The following is a 24,205-nucleotide window of genomic DNA, read 5'->3' as shown; positions in this document are numbered from 1 at the left end:
CAGGGAAAATGAGGCTGGGGGTACTATAGGTCAACAGTTAGTCTGTGAGCAGCAATTATTTTTTGGGATGCAACCCTTTGTGGTCAGGGGTGGACCATGACACCTCCGTATCGCTCCCTCCTCCGCCGTGCAGCTGGAACAAACTGTCTGGCCTTCACCAGCTAGTTCGTTACTCATGTTGCAAAAGGGTGGTGTGCTTTGGCTGCCACGTACTGTTTTTCCCGTGTGCCCCCTTATCTTTCTCCCTGAATTCTCTCTTGTTCCCAGGTCACGGTCAAATGTAGTGATTTTACTCCCAGGTGCTTTCTAATCATACCAGTGAATTCAGTTCCAAAATAAAATGATTTTCAGGTCATCTTTTTCCACTGATATGGTTCCCACCCATCTTAACTAATTTATCTTAGCCACTGTAAGAGAATTCAATTTCCCTTAATGTTGGCATTCCCTTCTGCCCCCTCTTGTAGTATCTTGTCTAGCTTTCATCAGGACGGAAACAAATCTTTAAAAAAAATCAATACATTAAACTAATGCAAATACATGAAATAGAATCACTGTTCCAGATCTATAGTAGAGTGAAGGGAGAAGAAGTTCATTACCAGGCAAAGTAATTTCAGGAGCATTTTTCACCTTTCGGGAGAAAATACTAATTAAAATATTCTTTCGTGCTTTTCTCTACAAGGCAGTCTAACTGTAATGGTTGTACTGAACTAGTAGTCTTCTGTGGTGGGGAGGGGTGGAAATGCAGGAATAGAGGCTTGAGATGGATCATGTGTTTAAAAATGTTAAAGATGAGTAAAGAGTTCTTCCAGTAATGTAGTATGGTCACTGTCAGAGAACATAGAGAAATGACACTTTTAAAGTTGCTCGTGTTCCCCCCCACCCCCATCCAAGAAATCCGGGTCATTCCCACTCACTCTTCTCCTGACACTTCTGTGTAGGACAAGAGAGAGCTGCTGAATCAGAGTCTAGTCCTTTGCTGTTGCAGACAACTGCTCTGTATAATCCCAGCCATAAATGTCTCAAGCTGCATCCGAAAAATACGTAGGATTTTTTGCCTGTTCTCCTTGTTTTCCACTGAAAAGTACCACTAGACCTGGATTTTTTTTAGATTTGGTCTTGTTTTTCTCTTTCTTGAACTATTTTTCCATAGCTGATATTCTTGCCCCATTGATTCTTCTCTTTTGCAGCTCTTGCCATCAGAATGGGCCTTTTCAGACTCGGACTTTCTGTCGCATTTCAAAGCACAGCATAGAACATACTCATCCTGTTTTGTCTGTCCTTTAACTCCTTTCCCCATCTGCTATTACTTATTTCTACAGAGTATTTTGGGATAGAATACGAAGGGCATCCTATAGCCAAGTGAAGTCTCGTTTTGCTACAGCTACTGGAGTAGATCCTTCTTTTTAAAAATGAGCAGGGGGAGGCAATGGATGTACTTCAGGTATTAAGTGGCTCAGTCCTTTCAGACATAATTCTGATGCTAATTAGGATGCTAATATTAACAAATCCAATGAAGCTGTTTCCTGTGGCTGTAGTAGATGTATTTGTTTATATACCGTATTTGGATGGCATTGTAGTAACTTTCACTGCTTTTGAAATCCAAGTAGATCACTCGCTTGAATTCAGTTACTACAGTGGGGCCTGCAGTCAGTGTAGAGAAACAGTGTAGATGAACCTTGAGATGGAGCCACTGCACCTATTCTAATCTGTGTGAGTCAGAAAGACAAAATACCCAGGTATGTGGGCACAGTCATAAGCACCAGAATACTTCCTGGACTATGTACCTAGACATTAACTTCAGTCTAGGGTATTGATTGGAGTGTTTTGAGTCTCCTGAGAATTTTTGTGTACATGTATCTGGTGCAGTTCAAGTTCTGTCATATATAATTTCCCCCTTGATGCTCATTGTTGTCACAACTAGCTTGCTGCTGAACTGTCTCCAACTGTAGTTTACTAGCATGGATCAGAAAATCAGAGAGGCTTATAAGCCAAGGAAAATGTAAGCATCATGCTATATCAAGAACTGGTACTTGGTGAGGAAGAGGACTGGGAAAGAAGGGATGTTACAAACTCGAAACCTAGTAGCACTACTTAAATGTATGAAAAAAAACAGGCAATCACCTTGAAATGAGATTTGACTTCTTGCCAAAGTGCCACAGGGAAAGAAACCAGGACAAGCTGTGTCCACTCCCCAGAATGCCACTCAGCCATGCTTAGCTGTGTGATAGCTTCGTAATATAATGCTTTAGCTGTCTGTGGTCTGTGAGTTATTCTTTTCAGAGCTTTAATTCTCACAGAATGGGATTTTTGTTTTGCCTTTATGGTTGATGGTTACCTAAGAAATACAAAAAATTCTGCTTAGGGAAGAGGTTTAGTCACACCAGAGTGATGTGGGGGGGGGGGGGAACTCCTAATGGTGCTGCTTTTTTCTGCTCTCTTTAAAACAACACCCTTTGATCTCCAGATGAAGCAGCTAGCACAATAGTTCATGTTGATTCATATCACTCAATCATCAAACAATCCACTCTGCTTCTGTAAAGAACATTAGTTCAGCAGTCCTGGCAGAGTGTCGATGGAAGTTAATTTTAATGGTAATTTAGAGCTTGGCTTGTTTTTTCTTTTAAAAGGATTTTATACATAATTTTTTTATTGCTAATTCATTTCATAATAATCTGCTGTGGGTTCATGCCAAGTAATGCAGTCCACACTAAACTTATTTTCCTGGAATAGGGAGATGCTATTCCCCTGTCCCTTATGCTCATGACTTTAACAACCCATGGCATCTGCTGGCTTTTGTAGTTCACAGAGGTGAACTGCAGGGCTAAGGAGCTGAAGGCAAAACCAGTGAAGGGATGGCTGTGTATGCATTTTCTTTTTTCTTTTTTTAACCTTGCAACCTCACAACATGCTGCATTTTTCTCTGGTCAGGTAATTCATGTCACAGGAGTTGTCTTATCTGACAAGACAGAGTATGGAGCCTCTGGCAGGAGCATACTTGCACTTCCCAGCTGCTTTCCTTCTGATTGGGGCAGCCTGGCAGAACCCTAACCCTAATGCAAGATGCACTCAAACCCATCCATCTTGCTGTCTTTTACATGGTGTGGCAGAGCAGTACAGCTCCTGTGTGAGCAGCTTGTAGGCCTTGCTCAGGACTATCTGACATCTCTGATGCAGTGTGGCTGTCTTTCAGGAATCCTGCTATCCCTGCTGGTATGAGGGCGTCCCTTGTTGACAAGGTACTCTAGTGAATATCCTTGTCCCTTCTAACAGTAGGCTGGGGATCCAGTAGGCATCAGCATTCTCCAAATAGAGAGAAACAATGGACTATATGTCTAGGATAGCTTCTGAAGGAGAAAAAAAAAAACCCAAAACAAAAAACTCTTGCTAAATCTCCTGTTAAGTGTCTGTGCTGACAGGTATTTGCTCCTCTCTTGCAGAAGTGAGAATGACATCCTTCAGATGTGATGCACAAAGACCACATGACATTACTCAAATTCACTTTCTCGGGTGTGGAGAAATAGTTAAGAGAAAAGCGTGCTCAGCTTGTCACCTGAGGCAGCATAGCTGTGTCTCTGGTTCTGCAGTGCCAGTAGTGAGGAGCTACTGAGCTGTCTAGTGCTGAAATGCTTCAAGTGCTCCACAACTGCCTGGGGTCATGTGTAGTCATCTGCAGTAACATCCTCTACTGATTTTGCTGGACTTTCTCATGACGAGGAGTTGGGGCTACGAGTGATCAGAAACCTTGGATTCAATTTACTAATTGGACAAAGTCCATTACTGAAAAGGCATGTGATTTCAGATTCAAGATTAAATCTCCCAGGAACGCAGTGAGGCTCAAAGAAGGCTGCAGAGGCAGTCTGTAGCTTACATGACCATATACCACTTTCCCATGAGACTCCAAGAATCTACTTACTCTCACTTCCTCTTGGGGTATGAGATGCTGAGTCCTCTAAACAAGCAAGATGTTTTCAAACTGTGCTTCCTGCACTAATATGACATGAATAATAAAATTACAGGCTTGTCCTCAAGGGAAAGTTCTCTTGTGGGTAGGTAAGATATAGATATGTTTGAGCATAATGAGACTACTTCTCTTGGTTATCTCTTTTCTCAGACCTTGAACATTAGTAATAGTAATGTATGCAGCTGTTTTCCTTCACTGTTTTAAACCCTGCCCTAGGTAAAGGTTTAGTTTATTAGGTGTAGTGTTGGAAGCATTTAGAGACACTTGAAATCTTTCTGAAATGGTAAAGCAGTTGGGATTGGGATATTTTTTACTTTGATTTTTTTACAGTGCCTGGCCTAATGGGGACCTGGTCCAAGACTGAAGCTCCTAGGCATTCCCACAGCACTGCTGAAATACAGTAAAAACATCAAAAAGTCTGGAGAAAATCTAAATAGAGAATGAAGGTATTTTCTCTCCTGCTCCTTTGTTTTGGTAGTAACCTAAGTGTTCTTAAATGTAGCCCATATAACATGGGGTTCCACTGTGAATATTTTTCTTTAAAGGTAGCTTATTGTCATGTAATTTCATAGCCACCTTGTTCTTCCATAACTGAAAGGCTATAAATATTATCTCTGACAGGGCTTCAGATCACTTAGCTATTTGTAAGAAAGTAGTTTGCTGCAGGGTGGGAAGTAATACCTAGAAAATTCTGGTTTGTAGGAGCTGGGGGATTCTCCCTTTTTGGTCCATTTGTGCTCTCACTGATTTTAGAAAAATACTTATTAAACCTTTGGGATTCTGTATTGCTGAGGTATCTTTTCTTTAATGCAATGTATTTTGAAGCACTGACATGCAGTCTTGCCCCTGAGCGTGCTCCTGGGAAAACCTTTTCTATTGTGTGGATGAGGTCACATTCATGCAAGTTCAAGTTGTTCAGTTTTTGGCATCCCAAGATTGGAGTAGTTTACCAAAACTGACTAGGTTATCCCCGTATTCAGCAGCTACTGGCTGCAGATATCATCAGAAAAACTGTTACAAGTGTGGTGGATTTTACATTTGAAAGTGAGTTAAAGTTGTAAGAGGATGTTGTCAATAAAAATATACTGCAGAAGTGGGACTACTTTGTCTTTCATTCCTCTCCCCTCTTCTTTCAGAGCTGTGTGCTTGTAGGCCCTTTTTCTTGCTACTCTCTGCACAGTTGCATAGCTGCAAGTGCTGTAAGCCCCATCCTGTTAACCATGTAAGCTTGGGTGCTCTTTCCTCTGGGCATTGTGCTACTCGTAAGTTGCTAGAGGAGGTCATGATAGTGTTGCTTCTTTATTTAGCTGATTCCAGCAATAAAGTCTACTGCATGACAATTCAGGGCACTAACTTTTTTCAGTGAGCTTGGCATTTGTCTACCCTCACTGAGTTTCTAGTGCAGTGTGGGACCAGCTTTATTTTGGTTCTCCTTCCAAAGTCTTCCCATCCTGGGAGTATTACCCTGAATCCTAGCCATGTACCTGCCACCTTAATCTCTTGTTCCCTTTGAATTGTGCTGGGCTTAAATGTTTTTGCTGAAAGTGATTTGAATATAGTTTTCTCATTGAGCCTGTACTGCAGTCTCCTCCTAGTGCTGCATTTGGCTCTTACCCCAGTGGCTGGAATCTCTCAGTAAGATCAGCTTGCAGCCATCTCTCCTTACTATGACTTCTTGTCACAGTTGTTGTAATTAAACCCAATATTGCAAAACCCCAGGGGATAAGAGCAAAGCTAATGGCATATTTTCCTAAGTTTGGATGTTTTCCAAAGAATATGTTTTCCATTAAGTTGATGTGTTCTCTTTGTACCCTTCATCAGAATGGCTGATGGCCCACTGGGGGTATGTTAAGAATCATCCTGGATCTTCTTCACCTGGTACTGCAGTCAGTGAGTTGAAGCCTCATGCCTTTAGAGCCTCTGAGATGCTGAACACAGCCCCCGAAAAAAGAGAAGAGGTTAGCATCTGCTCAGTCCTTTTCCTAAGCCATGCTGTGATTTTTTTTTTTTTTTTTTTAATGTAGGAATTCCATATTGTAGTAAGTTGCTGGTCCCTACTTTGACATGGAAGAGCAGAGACTACTTGCTGTCCATTGTTTTTACTACTTTAATTAGGATGTTTGGAGGGGAAAATAGGTTTGATGTCTCTTAAATAACTTGCAGTTACTTTAATGATGGAATAAGGTTTGTGTTTAGACTTAATGCAAGCAATTGCATTGTCTACAAGCTAGCATGCAGAAGTGGGTAATGAAGATCTGATGTCTTTTTTGAAAGCATGTAGCTTAATACAGGCCAGTTATACTGTCTTTATTAAATGCTCTGATATCTTACGAAAAAAAATTGCGCAAGTCCAAGGTATTGCTACAGAGTAATTAGAATAGTAAGTACAGACTTAATACAATGCAACAGTTTATAATAAAGCCACTTGAATTCAGAATTAATTGTACAGATAAATAGGAATTCAGAAGCACATAGGATGCTGAATCAAAACTAAATAACTTCTAAAATCAAACATTACAGCTAAAGATTCATTTTGACATTTTAAACAGAATTAGCAATTAGATGGGAGTGGATGGTACAAAACAGGAACAACACAAGTTCTCCAGGGCATAGATTCTGTTCAATATATTATAAAGCATTCTGCCTCAGGAGCACCTCTGTCCCATTTGGTGCTATCAGATGCTACTGAGACAAGCATTTATTACAACTCGGACTAAGAGCAAAGATTAAAAGTGTCTGAGTCAAAGCCCACTTCCTTAACCCCTTTCCTCCAAATGTAAAGCAATGATATAAATGAGTGAAGTTCCAGTGTGGACTTTAAGGGCTATTCTGTACCTGGAAAACAGTGCTAGGAACTGCTTTCCTTTCTGGTCCCTTCCTTTCTGCCTCCCTGTCAGGATGAGGATCATAAGCAAGTTCTTGAATGATCAAGGGATGAACAACATTTAGGTCTATAAAGCCCCACTGGGAGCCTGCTGAGCTTTTAGATGTAGGGACTGTGGGACAAGATGGATAGTGACACATGTTTTCAGAGGTAGATATGTGCCTTTTGGAGAAGGCTTGTTGCAACCATGAATACAGTTCTGTTCACTAATGACTATTTGTGCATCTTAAATCCTTCTAGAAAGAGATGCTTTGTAACTTGACAGACAGCAGAAATGCATAGTCTGGCTTGCCCTGGCCAGCCAGAAAATGTCTTACATTGCAATGAGTGGGAGATTTTCATACTGTGACCCTCTAATGTGATCTGATGCTTCAGACAGGAAGGTACAAGAAGTGGTAGATTACTTGCACCAAATGACAAGAGTGTTAGATTGGCAAGGGAACATCAGGCCACAACACCCCTCCCAGGACAAAACCTCCACCTCTCCCCTGAAGGAAAGAAGAAAAAGAGGAAAAACAAACAAACAAAAAACCTCACAGCAGCAAAAGCCCAGTCTGTTCCCCAGGCTGCGCTGGCCCAGCAGTAGGCACCTGCCTACTGAATGAGAGAAATTCTTATCCCATAACAGTCTCTACAGTTAAATATACCCCAGCTCTGAGTCTAGGCTGTCACTTGAGGTTTTTAACTTGTACTTTTTTGGCATTTTAAAATTAGTAGATACTATTCCAGCTGCTTTGGGTTTTCTCTACACTTTGTTTTGCTGTTCTGTGAAATAACCTGGGCTGGTTTATGCTACTCTTGATTTCTATATTAAATGGCATATCTTATGTCATAAAATAATGCCGCAAACCTTGAAGAAGCCTTATCTTGGCTAACACACTCGGAGGCTAGTTGCCTCTGGAGCTTGGCTAGAGCAATCTCCATACAAGGGCAGTTATCTTTCATTGCTTTTACCCATTCTGAAACACTTGTGTTGCTCACTTGGTGCAAAGTATCTGTAGTAGTGTTGAGAAACTAGCCCTGAATTGCTGACTTGAATACATTTGTGAGTGCAGCCAAAACTTTCTGCTAGGAGCAAATGCTATGATAATTCACTTTTGGTAAGAGGCACTCTCAATATCTAAGCCTTCTGGACTCAAGGGCTTATGATGGTATTGCAAAGCTCATTGTTGGATAGATAAGGGCACAGTCCAGTCATTTGGAGAGATACTTTTTTGATCATATTCACAGACCTTTCTTATTTCAAATCCTTCAAGGATTATTTCAACCTGCAAGAAGAGACCACTTAGGATTTCAGACAGTTGCAGAGAGATTAACAACATCTGTGGTTCACAGGTCTTAGAATGACCAAGTTGTGCTTTGGCTTGTCTTGGATTTCACAGTGTAGTTGCCTGACCTTTTACCACCATCTTTACCTTCTGCTCCCTTCAACTCTAGTTGTACCATTCAGTTTAAACTTGACTCTTCAAGGAAGGAACTACCACTTTTTAAATATCTATGTGACATTTAATTTATCAAGGCCTTTATTTTGATTCAAGCCCTCATATATGACAGTGACTCAGCAACAGTAGTGGAACAAATGGCCTTGTAAGGAAAGGGTAGTCGGCTGTGAAGCCTTTTATACCTCTGAATGCATGCTGCTTTACAAAGGAAGACAGCATCCTTATCAGTTAGTGATGTCAACTCACTGGTTAATGAATGATTTCTGCAAGGGTAGTTCAGAGAATGGCTTTACAGGGAAACAGTGTGATCAAAACATGAAACTACTCCTTACCTTGGAGTCCTTTTACAGACCACCTTTATAATTTCATGGTCTCTACTCACCAGTAAACAATTCCAGGGTTTATTTCAAAGTAGCTTGAGTGTGTCCATCAGGCTGTATGATCTGAGTAGAGATTCAGTTTCTAGAGCTCATGGGACAAGTGATGTTATCAGCTTGATAGAGAGACTCTGCTCCCTTCTTGGGAATGATCTTGTCTTCTAGTTCACAGTGCATATACATTTAGCTGTAGGGTACCTCTGTCGGGGAAATACTCTTCTCTGACTAAATGATGTCTTGAAAATGCCTCTCAACAACACTGCCCTAACACTTATTAAAATAACTAGAATTGGGACAGAATGAGCAAAGAATGGTAGTGAATTTTAGGGAATCCAGAAGGTAAGGACACTTATGAAAGAAGTCTTTCAACCAAAGAGAGAATATTATCAGTCTTTGGTTTGTGGTTTTAAAGGGCTGGTAGACTCTTGGGGGGAGAATGGGACATGAACAGTCAGTCTGGCTTATCAGCAAAGGAGGCTACAGGCCCAGTGCATAGTAGTTTGAAAGAGCAGTTTATGGGCATAGTGCCTGGTTTCCCCCATACTCTATTCTTATGAATGGGGGAAAAAACACCTTGCTGAAAAGTTGATGCTGAATTCTTTCTACGCCTATTTCTTTGGTATGCTAGTTGCCAGCTATAGTTATTTTGGAAATGCCATCCTCTGATCCTCTGGTTTTCCATAGTTACCTTTTGCTAACAGCATTGTACTTCCTGAATGTTTAGTACGAACTAAGCCACCTTTTACATGGCTATAATCATGAGTTTGGAAACTATCTATCTTAACTTTGGCATATAAGCAAAATATTTTTTTTCTCATGTGTCAGTTCTTAAGATATTGGAAAAATCAAAAAGTTCTTCTAAAAACTAGTCTCCTTAGTCTGATTCCTGTGAGTACCTAACATATGAAACCTGGAAGAACTTCATTCTCCTCTCTCTTTTCCCCACTACAACTTATGCTCAAGTGAAACCTGTGGAATTTCCCTCAAGAGCAGCTGGGGGACAAAATCCTGTGAAGACATTGTCATGCAGGCATATTGCATAGTCAACAAATTCCTTTTTCAGGAAAGTGATCCTCTTGAGAGAGACTACTTTAGGGTGCTGAAGGAGGCTGAGACTAAGTGTGATCTTTTGGGAGATGAGCTGAGACATTAATGCACGCTATAGTTCCCTAATGTGGGATGCAGAGCGTCTGAATGATTCTTTGTAATGTTGTGATTTCTGCTGTTTAAACACTAGATTTAAATGCTGCAAGAACAGTTGCCAAGCATTTTCTCCAGCTTGGCAATTAATTTGTGGAGCCAGCTGCAAACTAACAGTATAGAGACAGAGAAGGGCTTATGTCCCCTTCACTTTAGCAGGTAAGGAGGAGTACATTGCATAGAAGGCATGCTTGCTTTGTGGAGCAGCATATAAAATAGCTTTCCAAGGTACAGAGACAGGCATCCTTAGACTTCACTGCATGGGATCACAGATCCTCACTGGAGTTAGCAATATCAGTGGATCTATTCCTGCTCTTTGTTTTTTTTCTTTTTTTTGGGGGGGGCTGTCTGGGATCCTGTTTTCTAGACATCCCTTTGAAATAGTTTTCATAGCTGACTCAATGAATATCAAGTTTCATAGCAGTATCTTGCAATAATTCTACTGGAATTAGGTGTACTTTAGTATAAAATCAATATGAACAAGAGGACGATCTGTCCTGGGATACTGATGTGGGAAGGTCTGAACAGAGTTCAACAGGTAAAGGGATTGTGTGTAGGTACTAAGAAATTGGGAGAAACCTTAACCTGTAATCATTTTTCTGACTGAAGCTGATAGTAATCATTGCTGTTGATAGAAAGGACTTATGGAATGATATAGTTTCATAAACCAATGATGGTAGCTTTCCGTTTGGTACTCCTAGAGAAACCTGTCTGTGGCATAGGCTTTGCTGTGTGTTTTCTTTGGCTAGGCAGTGGTGTTGAGATTTTGCTTTGTTCTGTGAGCTCTTGGGCTGTCAGTGAATTTTTAACTGGTATTTGCTGTCTCAGTGACTTTTTATTGATCATTTAATTTCTGTCTCAAACAAATAGGAGCAAATATTTTTCAGCCCTTTTAACCTCCTTAACTTTTCATTTGTGCTCTGCTTCCCTCTCCCCTGTGGCCAGCCTAATGCAAATAGGTGGACAAAAAGATTAATAGAAGCAAGGAGATGCCTTCCTCCTCTCAAGTGCCCTGTGGCTTGGAGACTGTTATTAATAGCTGAAATAAAAAAAAAGTGTTTCATAACCATCCTCTTGCTCCAGCTTCCTTGCCAGCCCCCTTTTTCTTGGTCCCTGGAGGGAAAGTGTGAGCTCATCATTTTCCAATGCAAATTCAGCTTTTGGTCTCATACTTGGATTCTCTTATCATCATGGGTGGAATATTTATCCTTCTGCCAGCTGAATGCTTTAAGCAAGCTGCCGTTTGCAAGATATGCATGGAGCATGTGGGGAACAGGCCTGGCAAAAGCTGTTCAGGCACTTTTTCCTCTTCCCTCTACTCTGAAAATTTAGCTGTCTACTTAGTGCATGCATGCACGTCTGCACCTCTATCTTTACTCACATGGTGGTTGTAAAGGAAATTTAGACATTTCAGTGTGGAAACACAGAAACTGAAACAAAAATGTAGGTGTTCTAGTTTGAAAGAAGACAACTCATTTAGAAGTCCTTGTGTGGAGTCTGATCACCCAACAGCCCACGTATGAAAAAGCTGTGTGGGGGTGTGTGTAGATCCCTAAGCTTCATGGATTGCCTCTATTACATGTGCAGTTTGATTTTTTTTTTTTTTTTCATGTATGATCTAATGGATCACTACTGAAAAAGTGATCTGGCAGGTTTTCATGCCAGATGACATGGGAAGGATGGGAATGGCATATTGTTATCTAGCAGCCCATTTCTGTCTGGATAGAGTATAGATATGACTTCCCCTGCTATTTGTTTACACTGGGTTTTTTGAAGACTTCTTTGCCAGCTGACCATTGTCTAGCAAATTTTCTTAAGCTGCAGTACTGAGAATCTTTATCTGGAAATGAAATGAGCTGGACCGTAAAGGAGAAGTGGGAGAAAAGAGCAGAAAGGTCCTACTCATCACTCCAAAGAAATCCTTGCTCACTTTCCTAATGAAAATCTGAGACATACATTTTGGTAATGCACTTGCTGGGTATGTGCCATTTCAGGGATGGAATATTTATCTTATGAATATCTCATCCTTTCAGTGGCTGACAACTTACAGTGAATACAAGGGAGCTTTTCCTCTAGGTAAAATGAAGGATGCTGTTATCTTATGAGTATGTTGGAACTTGTGGTGGTCACTGTGTTTTCTGGTGGTCAGCAAGACACCCACATGCAAAAAGCAACTTCTGGTAACACACTTCAGAGATCTAGTTATTGAAATATCCCTTAGCCACTGACATTCTGGCAGGCTTTTTGCATTTCACCCAGCAATGAAGTTATGAATGTATTTACAACCATACTAGGCATCTATAGTACATATAGTTGTCTGAACTGTCTCTTTTAAAGTAGAAAATTAGTTCCTAAGCAGATAGTTTGCAAGGGAGCAGAACTACTTGTGAAACTTGATCTAACATGGCAGACAATTTCAGCTGGAAAAATATAATTAAGAAAAATGTCAATGTTCCAGAATTCTCCAAATAAGCTTTTCTGATGTTTAACTGAAGTTTTTTGAAATTTTAAAGTGTCAAAACCAGCTGCAAATAAGTCTTGTTTTATGCAAAACTTCCCAATTGATCTGGAGTCAATTTTTTTTCCTGTTTTTGTTGAAGCCTGCCCTTTGGCCCCAATTTTTCAAATCAGCTTTGAACAAAAAACATCCACTGTTTGCCTATATTTGTGAGCATGGCTGGTGTGAGCATGTTAGGAAACTGGGGACCTCACCACTTCCACTGCATTAGGAGGAAAGGAGTTGCAGCTCTACAGAACTTGACTGCAGTTCTGTGCCTCTTGCTGTGGTACTGCTTGTGTCACTGTGATTGCTCCATATGCTTCTCCAGCCTGGGAGATCAACATTCTAGGTGGATGAAGAGTCCCTTCAGACTGCTTTTCTAGAGTTATGGTCACTTAGGGCTGAATTTCCTTTGGCAGCCCTTACTAGGATGATTTTAACTGTAGAGACATAGCACCCAGCATAGGTGATATGCAAATAGTGTGGGACAGTGTAGGGGGATAATAAAAAACATATAAACAATTGGTGATGAGGATCTGATATGAACATCAGATTCCTTCTGCATGCTTTTGGCAGGGTTACTTCAGACTATCTGTGCTCTGGTTCTGTGAGTTGAATTCCCATTAGCAGTTGGATATCATTTTCTAATTTAGTTTCATTTGTGAAGAATCTAGTCCATTGCATGGTCTTACAGCACATGTTATGAACCAAAACATGGTAAGCAGACAAGATCAGGACAGCATTTTCAGAAGTGCACTCGTGATGCAAGCTAAGTACTAGCATAGATGTACTTGTCCTCCACCATATGGGACTCTTGGATCTGTAAATGGGGAAGGGGCTCTGTCACATTCCTCTCTGAGACTACAGGAGCTTGTAAATGGTGAAAGAAAGCTGCTGCTGCCTCCACCCACTTGTAAAAGTAGCAGCTGGGGCCAGCAGCTTAGCCAAAGCATATCTCAACTGAAAAGAGACACTAGCCCAATTTCCTTGCAGCCCTCAGCAAGCAGCAGCCAGTAGCAGAAGTTGTTCCACTTAAACTAGGACAAATAGCAACAAGCCCTGCTGGCAGAGCCAGCTGAACCCCGATTCAGGATGATGCCAGAGCCAGCCAGGAACAGCTATCTTCTCCTGTTTGAAGTCTGGCCCATGCTGTGGCTGAAAAATCTATCTTGAGCTCCAGTAATTAGAACATTAGCTTCTATTTATGCATATAAGTCAATGAATATTCACCAGACATGTTGATTAAGGTGCTGTTATTTGCATGTTATTTCTAGATTTGATTTTTTTTTTCTTAAAGACCTTTGCCCTTAGGTATTTTAGTATTCAGGGTTTTCATGTGGCACCAAGGGAAAACCTGATTAGATATTAGGAAAAAATGCTCATAATGAAAGTGGTCAAATGTTGGAACAGTTGTTCAGAGACGTTGTGCATCTCTTCTTGGAGGTATTTAAAACTTGACTGGACAAGGCCCTGAGCAACCTGAGCTATCTTTAAATTTGGTTTTAACTTTGAAGTTGTCCCTGCTTTGAGCAGGGCATTGGGCCAGATGACCTCTAGAGGGACCTTCCAACCAAAATAATTCTACAGTTCATGCAAAAGAATGCTTCTACATTTTTGGCACTAAAATATTTATAGTTGGGCAAAAATGAACATACTTTCACAGTTAGTATTACTCCAGAGGTAATGAAATAATTCTGTTAAGTGTGTTGCAATGCCTTCTAATGTAGTCTCTGCCTCCATTAAGAAAATACTGTTACTCATCATGAGTTCATTAACTAATCAGCATATTGGATTGCAATTCTGTTGTAGCAGCTTGTCAAGGTAGAGCCTAATTTCTACTACCTTCCTCCAGGGTTTAGTTTGACCAGTTAATGCATGCTGAAGCTGCAACAACCTTGCCTATATTAAGGATGCCTACAGATGAGTTCTGGTGATTCATACAAAATGATTTAAGACACTGAGGGCAGGACATACAGCTCAGGACAAGCATTTCTTAAATTGTGCCAGCCCGAATGGCCAGTATGGCTGAATGGAGGTGGTATAAAATGTTAGCACAGTTTAACAATAAACTTTTTCCAGTGGAGTGAAGACTCTTAGGATTGAGCCCTAACAGGTGCGTATGCCACGTACAATTGCTTTGTGTAACCTGATCCTAGTCCTAAATTGAATTACAGCCCCTGAAAACCTGACTGAAATGTTATGCTGAGAAAAACTTTAAATGTTCTCTGTTGTCCATATTCTACAAATTGTTTCATTGTCCTCAGAGAACCAGAGGCTAAATGACCACACTATGTCCTCCGTCTGTCTAGTGTGGTTGTAGTCAGCCAATGAGGGAACAGTAATCAAACCATGGGTTTAAGGCAGTCTCTCATGCAGAAAGCAGTTTCTCAAATGAATAGCAAATACATGCAGTTAATGCAGTTAGCAAGCCAGAGGCTAAGATTTTTTAACCGGGAAATGTTTGTAGAGTGATTCTCAAAAACAGATTTGTAAAAATTAGAGCTAGCACAAAGGGTGAATTTTGTGGAATAAATTGTTTGCTGTGAACAGTTCATCCAGAGGTATCTACAACACAGAAGAAGGAAAAGCTGCCTGGAGGTGGCAAAGTCTCAGAACATCTATGTCAGTCTTTTAGAGGAAGCTCACAATGTCAAAAGCCTTGGCAAGAAACATAATAAAACAAATTATAGCTTTGCAGCTGGTTCCTTCTAAGAAATCATTGTACATACTACAAGAGAAGAATGGGCATCAGCTGGTTTCAGATCTTTGCACATTACAGAAACCAAGGCTCTTCTGTCATGTCAGTGCTGGTCTGTTATGAAGTTTTGAATGACTGCCATAGTTCATCCAGAATAAATGAGCTGCTGGCTCCCTGAGGCTGTCTGATTCCTGCTGGCTCTTACCTGAGGTTTGCAGCAAAGAGTCTTAGGGCAGGGCAAACTTGTGTAGCTATGAGCCCTCCAGCTGCTGAAAGTAACTCATCAGTAGGTGCTGGGCTAATCCATACCTGGCTCTTAGGGATGGATCTACAATGTGCTGCCCTGAAAGATGGGGTGGGGGCAGGGGGGAAGGGAAATCTTGTAGCCTCATGTGGCAGAAGGAGAGTGCAAATCATAGATACCATATAAATAGCCTTTCCTTCAGCATGGGCTGAATCTGATGTGATAAAACTGACACTTATCTTACTGCTCCTGCAGACTACCACTTTCATGAAAGACCGCCTCTGAAGCCCTACTTTCTGTTGCCACCTCTCAGATGAGTTGGTCTGCATCAGGCCAAAGGCTAAACTGTATGATCACAGTGATGGTGTAAATTTCTGAAACTTGACAACCACCTTTGCAAAAGTCAAGCTGTCTTCACAGGGCAAATTCCTCTAGGCCCTTCTGAAGTAAAAATTTTAGGACTGATGTGACCAATACTCTGATGAGTTTTTGAATTTTCATGCTGTTTTTCAAATTACCATGGGTTAAAACTTTCTTGGAACAGTCTGAAAGAGCTGAGGATATGCTTTGAAATTTTAAAGAGAAGGGGTATTGATAATGAAAGTTGCCCCCAAAATTCTTGCTGTGTTTGTCCAGTGGGCAAACTTTATGGATACCAGCTGTTTGATCTTGCTTTGTAATTGGTCTCAACCCTGTTCAGCCTACAGTGGGAGAACAGTTTGATCACCTCCATCACTAGCCAGTTTGAGGTCTCACTACTAGGAGTAGCAGTCCCAGCCTTAGTTATGCAGTGGGAACAAAGTTTCACTGGCAACTGCACTAAGATCAGAATACTTGGATAGTTATGAAAAGGGAATAGAAAGGAATTGCTCGAGGTTTTCAGGTGATGTTCCTGCTATAGCACAGTTTAAGGATTTTTTTTTTCCTTGTAATGGAGATGAGAGGGAAATACTATACAAGGTGATAGCATGGAGCAGAAAAGCTACAGGAGGGGAACTGAGCAGGTAGGTGGATCAGTAAGAGGAAAGGCATGGTCAATGCAGAGAATACTTAGCTGCTCTGGATGATGCTAACTCTACTCTTCTTATTTCAGTTTTACTTGGCATCTGAACTTTGCTGGAATGGGGGATGCCAACCGCTGAGTTACAGATGCCTAATCCTCCCCAGTATGTGAGCAGCTGTGCTGACACCAGTGCAGCACAGCAGAGTTTTGCTCTGAGCATTTCTAGTTCCTCATTCCTGCTGATCCCTTTTCTGGCACTTCATCTGAGGACATCAGCCAGTTTTAGGACTTTGAGTAAACTTTTCCTTTCTGTGGGAGCAACATAGAATATACTGCACCTGTCAGTGGAGTGGCTCTGTGGTTACTTCATGTTTCTTGTGGCCAGTCGTATGATACTTTTGCTACAGCTGTGCGTGCAAAAAGACCTGCTCACTGATTTGCTCTACCAACACTGTTCCCAGTCAGTTGAGCTAAGTGCAGAGCTCACTAAGTTGCAGCTGGATTTGGTCTCTTCAAGCTAGGGTTGAAGGCTGGAGTCACCTCCGTAAGTTAGAGGACTGTCTAGGAGACCTGTAGTTCTGATCTGTGCCACAGTGACTATCTCTGTTTTCCCTGGGAACTCCAGAACTGGATGCTTGGGGGGCTTGAAACTAGTTTTCTCAAAGCCATACTTTTCTGCAGGGCAATAGGGAAATGTCATGAAGTGTGAAAATGCACTATAGACTCATCCTTTTGCTGATTTTATTTATTTATTTATTTTACTGGCAGACCCAGGCTAATGAAAGCCTTTTCTGTAAGTTTCAAAAGCTAATTCTCCCCTCTAGCCAGATATACACTAATGGAGTTGCATTAACTCATCGGAGTTGGTCCTCTACATGTGTGAGAGCAGGTTTAGATCAGGGGCTCACACTTAAATCCCAAGCAATCATAAGCCTTATGTCAATTTAGGCCATCGCAAGTTTGAGGTTCCCAGTAGCAGCCTGTCTGCTTCCCCTATCAACAGTGGTCGTGTAGACAAAGGCGACTGCATGTTCTTTTTGGCGGTTGCTTGTTTTCTAGAGTCTGAAGTAATCAAAGTGCTGGAAGTTAACAGACAGCTCTAAAATACCCTGAACTGCATTCTCCGGAGTGTATTACTCTGCGTTCACAGGAGAGTTTAATAGTCTAAAGCCAAAAGGGCCTATCGGATCAGGTAGGCTGTCCTTTGGTGTGTCATAGACTGTTACATTTAACCCATTTATCCCTTTGAGCCCAGTAGCTTGGATTAGACTGTAGTTTTGAGTCCTGTAACACTAAGAAATTCATTAGAATTACCCATTCCAGCAGTGAATCTATGCTTAATGCTTCAGAGGAGGATGAAAAACCCGGAGCACTGTTTTCTGTCTGACCTGGGGGACTGTTTCCCTGTGTTAGATAAGGATCTGAAAAAATTCTCAGGTACAGGTGGATCCTCTGTACTGCTTCAGAGCTCTGATCAGCCCTGTTCAGTGAGCCCTGTGGCCACCCCTGTTATTTTGGAGAAAAGTAGAGGGGAAAGTGGAAGATGTCTGACCATGTGCCCTGAAAAACGCTTTCCCTCCTGACCCTCGCAGGCTCTTGGTTAGAGTCATGATGCTTATTTGCTACTAGTCAGCATTTTGTGCAGAGGTGGGAAGGTTGTGTGTGTGTGTGGGGGGGAATGCTGTGGCTGGAAAGGAGATAATCATGGAATTTACCATTCAAATATGCCTGTACCTCAACTATTGTTGAGCTATTGCTGCTGCATTTGTACTCTTAGTCCTGGACAGACTTTAAACATGTACTTAAGTTGTATTAAAGTTATGGAATGTAAGCATAAGCCTGAAGTTATATGTATATGATAATGACCTGAATTCAGACCATAATCTCTTTTGTGCATAAGGTTTTGATGTGAGATAGTGAAGAGTCTTCTGTGTTGCTAACAGTACTGGTAGTAAGAATGGAAAGTTCTATGGACCTTGCTAGAAATTAGTGTCTTCCCATGTCAGAGGAGGTGCTTTCTGCTGATTATTTTGTTTAAGAAATCCTATCAAATGGAATAGGATATATATATATATATATTATATATATTTTTTCCTTCCTCCTTTCTCTACACTCTTATTTTGAATCTTGGCTCTTTGTTCCTGTCTTCTATTCTAGATAAATCTTTTCTCTGGGCAGGTATCTGATAACTTAAGGATTATTTTCTGACAAATAAGCATTTTCCATCTTCTTGCCAATGGTTCTGAATCATGAAAGCAGCTGAACAAAAGGAGGTAGGAAAACCAATATGAAGACATTAAGTTCATTACTGTGAAGGTTGCAATTTTGGGGGAGTGTGTGTATGTGGGGGGTTTAAAGTGCTCTCCACACTGGGTTTCTTTTTTTAAATACTATTCTGGGTTTGAAACTTTAATTCTGGGCGTACATTTGGTGCCCAGATGGTGCAGACTCGCACAGAAGCCCATCACGCTGTCAGGGCAGGCGGATGCATATGTAAATATTTTGCCTTTTCCCCCTATAATATTTGGCTTTGTCTAATCTAATTGCTGTCAAAGGCAGAATGTGAAGAATGCTTAAGAGAAGCAAACAATGAGGACCTCAAATGTTTGTACTGCATTGACTTTGGAAGATGCTAGCGGACTGGGATGTAACTAATAATTTTGTTGCCTGTTTCCCCCCCCCCCATACACACACACTGAATTGATGGTGTATTATCTAAGTTCATGCTAAGTACTGTTTTACAAGCTGAGGCAGAAACCTGTATTTCTAGAGGCATCAAAACATTTAATCCCTTGGAGCTGCAGATATAGGGCTCCTGACACTTTTCAGTTCAGGCTCTCTACTTACCTCTTGGTATATCACTTTAAGGATGCCTGCTTTTTTTTATTAAAGACCTGATCCAAAGTATCTTACTATTAATGCAAAACTGACTTTCATAAGCTTTGAATGTGATCCTGACTGCTTAGTGAGTGTCTAACATGGCCAATGTTAGTGAGGATGCTGGCAAAAGGGATGTAGGAAACCTTACTGTCTTTGCACCAAGGGAAGAAAGGTTGCTCTTGCAGGTTTCTGACCAGGTGCAAAACTTTGCTAGGATGGGATTTGTGGAAAGACTCTGGCTATGCCAAACCCATTCCTTTAAGGACATTAACTACAGAGATGCCAGGAGATCAGGTTTTGGAGGCAGAATTATTGCAGAGGAAGGAAAGTGGCTATGAAAAGAGAATGTAATGAAGTGACCAGAAAACAGAGTAGCAGCACATGATGCTTTTTTTCGTAGAATGTAGATGAAATCCTGCCTATGGGGGGGGAAAAGGTTGCCAATTCTAGGCATTCCTGTTGCAGGCTGAGGTTTTTTGTTTGGGGGGGGGGGGTCCCCAAAACAGCCTGCTATGAAAGTGTCTGGGTACCTTAGAGACATACCATAACCTGTCATATATGCTTCTGTTTGTCTTGCTTCTCTGTGGCATGGAAGGGGGTCTGGAAAATCATTCTTTATAAATATAAATTGTCTGCTGTGCTGTGCTTTTTATTACTGAAAGAAAGATCAAAGATGTGTGCTTTGTGTATCTCCTGGAGCGCAGGCAGTGAGATACATTACTACAGGGTAAAATAGGATGGGAACTTACAGTTTCTGTGAGGTATGTGCTAGTATGCGTGCTGTTAGCTCATAGTCCAAGGAAGAAATGAAAGAAGGGGTGACTTACCATGTGTATATCTCGTGATAGCAGACACTTGGGCAAATACTGTGAAGCCTTTAACGTATCGTAAGTTTGTATGAATTTACTGTACATGTAGCTTGTGTCCGTGGGGCAGGTATCTGTTGTGGGCCACAGACAGCATTGGCTGTCACAGTGGGTTGACAGTAGGGATTGTTTTGCTCTCAGCCTTTGCTTTTGGTTGTTAAGTCCATCTGGTCTACAGCTGGGGAAACATGCTGCCTTTGTTTAACAGCACTTTCTCTCCTCTGCTTTTTGCCCTTCCTAGGAGCAATTGAGCGGTGCACATACATCAAGTACCACTACTCCTCAGCGACCATTCCCAAGAACCTCACCTACAACATCACCAAGACAATCCGCCAGGATGAGTGGCATGCCTTGCGTAAGTGTTGCTGGCCTCCTTCTCCTTTCTCCTCATGTGCGGACTAGGGGAAGTACCCACTAACAGATGAGAACAGAGGCTTTGGTGTAGGTAGGCCACTTAGAGCCATCTTCTCGTACCATTAGTCTTTGTAGCAGATGGACTGATTTGCTCTTATGACCTATGTTTAGGTGCATTTCCACCGTTGACTAGAAAGTCTGACGAAGCATGAAAAAGTGGTGGTGGGGAAGAAGCATTCACATACCAAGATCGGTACTGAGTTAAATACCAAAATGAATAACAAAATCAATGTCCTATTTTTTTAAATTCAATAGAATTCTCTGTATTTGAGTGTGTTCTCAAGCAGTTCACACTGCTGCTGAGATTTCTGCTTCCAGCAGAATTCATTGGTGGCTTTTATTGTAGAATACGTTGTCCTGCTGCCTGTGGCTCCTGAGTGAGAGTGGCATCACTCTGCTTTGAAGATCTAGAGCCTTTAAGGCACAGGGAAGTAGCTTAGCCCTTAGTGATAACTCTAGCTGGTGGTTACCAACTAGTAACGTCTACTGAAACAAGGAGATCTGACAGGGATGAAACTGCCTTGATGTATGGCTGGCTTTTGAGCTTTTCCTTTTTATGATTTTGAAGCTGGAAAAAGGTTTTCACTAGCAAAATGGAAGAGATAGGATTTCACAAGAAAGATGCTGCTGCAAGTTCTGTTTGTTACTACACAGTCATGGGGGCTGTCAGATGTTCTGAAGTCTTCTGTCTTTGTGTAAGCAATTAGCATCTCTCAACTCCTGCCAGCTTTGAAGAGCTGTTGATTCTGATGCAAAATCTTGAAAGGCAGTAGTGAGAAACTACTGCCCAAACTGTTCATGAGAAACAAGCAAGATCTCTGGTGTTTCCAGGACTTCCGGTCCACGTTCCACTCCTGCTTTATGTGACTGTTGCTTTGAAAGGTCCTTTTACGCTCTGGTGAGAAGGCTTAATGATATAGTTGACATTCTGAATTGCCAGGTTCAGATCTGGTTTGAGACTTGGTCATTGGTGAATGTAGACCTGCCTGGTTAAACCTGGTAAAGTATTAAGGAAGTTCTAGAGGATCTTACTAAATCAAGAGAACCTCTTGATAATATTTCTGAACTGTTTTCAAGGGTGTGTGGATAAATACATGCTTTAATTTTGACCTGACAGATAAAAGGAATACTGAGCTTGCAGAAAGCTCATCTTCTGTTAGGGTTCAGAGGACAGTAGAAGGAATCTTTGGTTTATGCTATCGGCTACGTATGTGTGCTTTGGATCTTGCCTTCCTTACTGCTATGAGCAATGACAACTTTCCTGTACCCACCCTCTGGAAATCTCACTAATTAACATAGGAATTATTGTCTTAAATTCATCTTTATCTCAGCAATGATTCAGGTGAAGAGTTATTCTGAGGCTGAGTTTGTATTTTCTCACAATTTAATGTGGCCAGGCATATTGGCAATTACATCTTGTCCCTTGGTGTGTGCATCCCTTCCCATAACACCAAGTTTGTGGGAGAGTGTGGTGTATCAGCAGCTGACGGGAGCCTTCAGTAGTGCATTTGGCAGTCTCCAAAGTGGCAGTCTAGACACACTGAGCTCACACATTTACATATCTGATTTGGTGTGAAGTGCTTTCAGGGTGAGGCTGTTTATTTCCTCCCTGGGGAAGGTACACTGGGTGTGTGGGTGTGCATGCATATTTCTGACCCAGATTTTCTATTTTCTTGCTATCTCATGAGTCAGAGAAGTGTAGGTAGATGTAGATAGCCAGATTCACACTTCAGTTCTATCTCTATAAAGACAGGGAAGGAGACAAATACTCTGCTGAAGCTCTCGCTTTTTTGTTGTTGTTGTTTTCCTTCTGGAGCAGGTAGGTGCAATGATGAGTGTTTGATACATATGGGGTTGGCCGCTGGACGGTCTGGAGGCTGCTGCATTTGAGAACAAACTGAACCTGTATGGCTCTTTCTGGTGTAGAGTTAAAGGTACTCAGGGCTTGCTGTTTTCCTGTAAAACCTCTCTGCTCTAAAAGACAAGGGTAATGGCAATCATTTCAAATAGTGTTTTGGTTGAAGAGGATGTTCTCACTTTAGAAAGCCTTTGGAATGGAGTAGCCACAGGGTCAGGTACCACTGTAAGTCCCTTCAGACAGTCTCTGTAATTTTAGTCCCTGTCTTAACAGCGGATGTATTTCTGTACCCCCCAGACTAGTTTCATCCACTGCTAGTCCTGAGGCAAAATAGTGTTTCCAAGTTAACAAGGCCATTATTTTCCTCTGAACAATTTCCTGTTCAGGATTTCCCTTTCACCAAGTGTTACGCCAGATGATAAAGGAGCTGGGCCCAGGCCTCCTGTCTTGCCATGGGTAGTTTCCCAGGTCTGTAGTGCGAGAAGGAAAACCCCTGTGTCTTAATGAAAAACTGACAAAATGGCATCCTGGCAAATTTCAGAGGGACAGGCAAGGTCCAACTGGAGTGTCTGGTCACACTACTGAAGAAAACACCTCTTCCAGGCTTGAGGCTAGCCATGCTCTGAAATACTACTTATGCTTCAGCTGAAGCCACTTCTGCCCTTTGACATCTCTTTATTTTAGTGGCAGTTATTTTGCTTCCCTGGTGCAGGGAAGCAAACTGTGTGGGACAGGGAAGGAGTGTTGGTGCCTTGCTTGTGATCCAGGGGGAGCAGAGGAGGGAGGACTCCAGCAGTGTGCAGCCCACAGCTTTTTTCAGACTGGGCAGGACTGATGCTCCAGCACTTTTTTCTGAACTGCAGGAGTGGGTAAGGGGTAATTAATTTGAGGCTGAGGTACCCCCTGGCACCAGTCAGCTCAGGAAGAAGATACTCCTCTAGCTGTGCTGTCAGCTGTGCTTGAACAACCCAGGGGAGCATCTGGACCCAGAGAAATGGTTGGAGCGGACTTGATCATTTTTGATTTTTATCTTTTTTCATTCTGTTTGACATTTTCAAGATGGAGCCTTTGCTCCAAATTGATCGCCTATGGCAGCGAGAGCCAGAGAAATAGGACTTCACTTGCCTGCAATCACTTCCTTTCAACTATCTCTGGTTAAATAGAGATGGAGGGAAGGGTGATTGTAGTATTGCCAGCTCTGTCCTGTCAGGAGATAAATGTTCATCTAATTAGACAAAATGAGCATCTATATGAGCTGGGAGGGGAAGGGAAAGGAGAAGAGAAAGAACGCTGTGTCCAACAACTTCTAGCATGAGTAACTGTCTCTTCATGGAAGATGCCGGTATAATGATGCGAGTGAGTCACTATGAGTCTATTTACCCTGCCACATTTTGGCCCCAGCCTTGTGCACAGCAACCAAGTCCAGAGTTCTGGCTTCTGAAAAACTTTGGCAACATCACTAATGTTTTTAGAAACAGAGGTATAGATTTTTTTATTAAAAAAAAAAAAATTCTAAACAGCTTTACTCACATGTGCAGTTCCACGTGTCTTGTGCTGTTCCCATAGGTTCACTGTATGTGCTACAGGCTTTTGCTCACAAAACATGAGGAAAATGATCAGGGGGTTGAGGTGTGGAATATGGGACAGGCATTGGGAGGGGCGAGAGGCATTATCAGATGCTGGAGTAAGCACTTCAGTTAGATGATTCTGCTGTAAGAAAATTGACCATAAAAAGGAAAGTATGTTAAATTTCTCTCTTAACTCCAACTTCAGGAAACCATTGTCTGGTATATTGTGGTAAAGTATGTGAAAAGCTGTGGCTGCTTTGAAAGTTGTGGTCCCACCAAAACAACGAGGGAGGGTACTCTATTCAGTCTG

At 41.7% G+C, this 24,205-nt stretch overlaps 1 protein-coding gene across 1 annotated transcript in view; it reads left to right on the top strand.

The window, feature by feature from the left end:
• Window positions 1-24,205, top strand: part of TMEM178B (transmembrane protein 178B) — a 222,465-nt gene that overhangs the window by 44,876 nt on the left and 153,384 nt on the right. The window contains exon 2 of the mRNA XM_013947395.2: window positions 20,297-20,410. Coding sequence (XP_013802849.1) covers window positions 20,297-20,410 — 114 coding nt within the window. The remainder of the gene's footprint in view (window positions 1-20,296; window positions 20,411-24,205) is intronic.

Source organism: Apteryx mantelli, chromosome 1 (genome assembly GCF_036417845.1).
Source record: "Apteryx mantelli isolate bAptMan1 chromosome 1, bAptMan1.hap1, whole genome shotgun sequence".
Taxonomy (NCBI): domain Eukaryota; kingdom Metazoa; phylum Chordata; class Aves; order Apterygiformes; family Apterygidae; genus Apteryx; species Apteryx mantelli.
The sequence above is the reverse complement of the archived record's forward strand: the minus strand, read 5'-3'. Positions and strand labels throughout refer to the sequence as shown.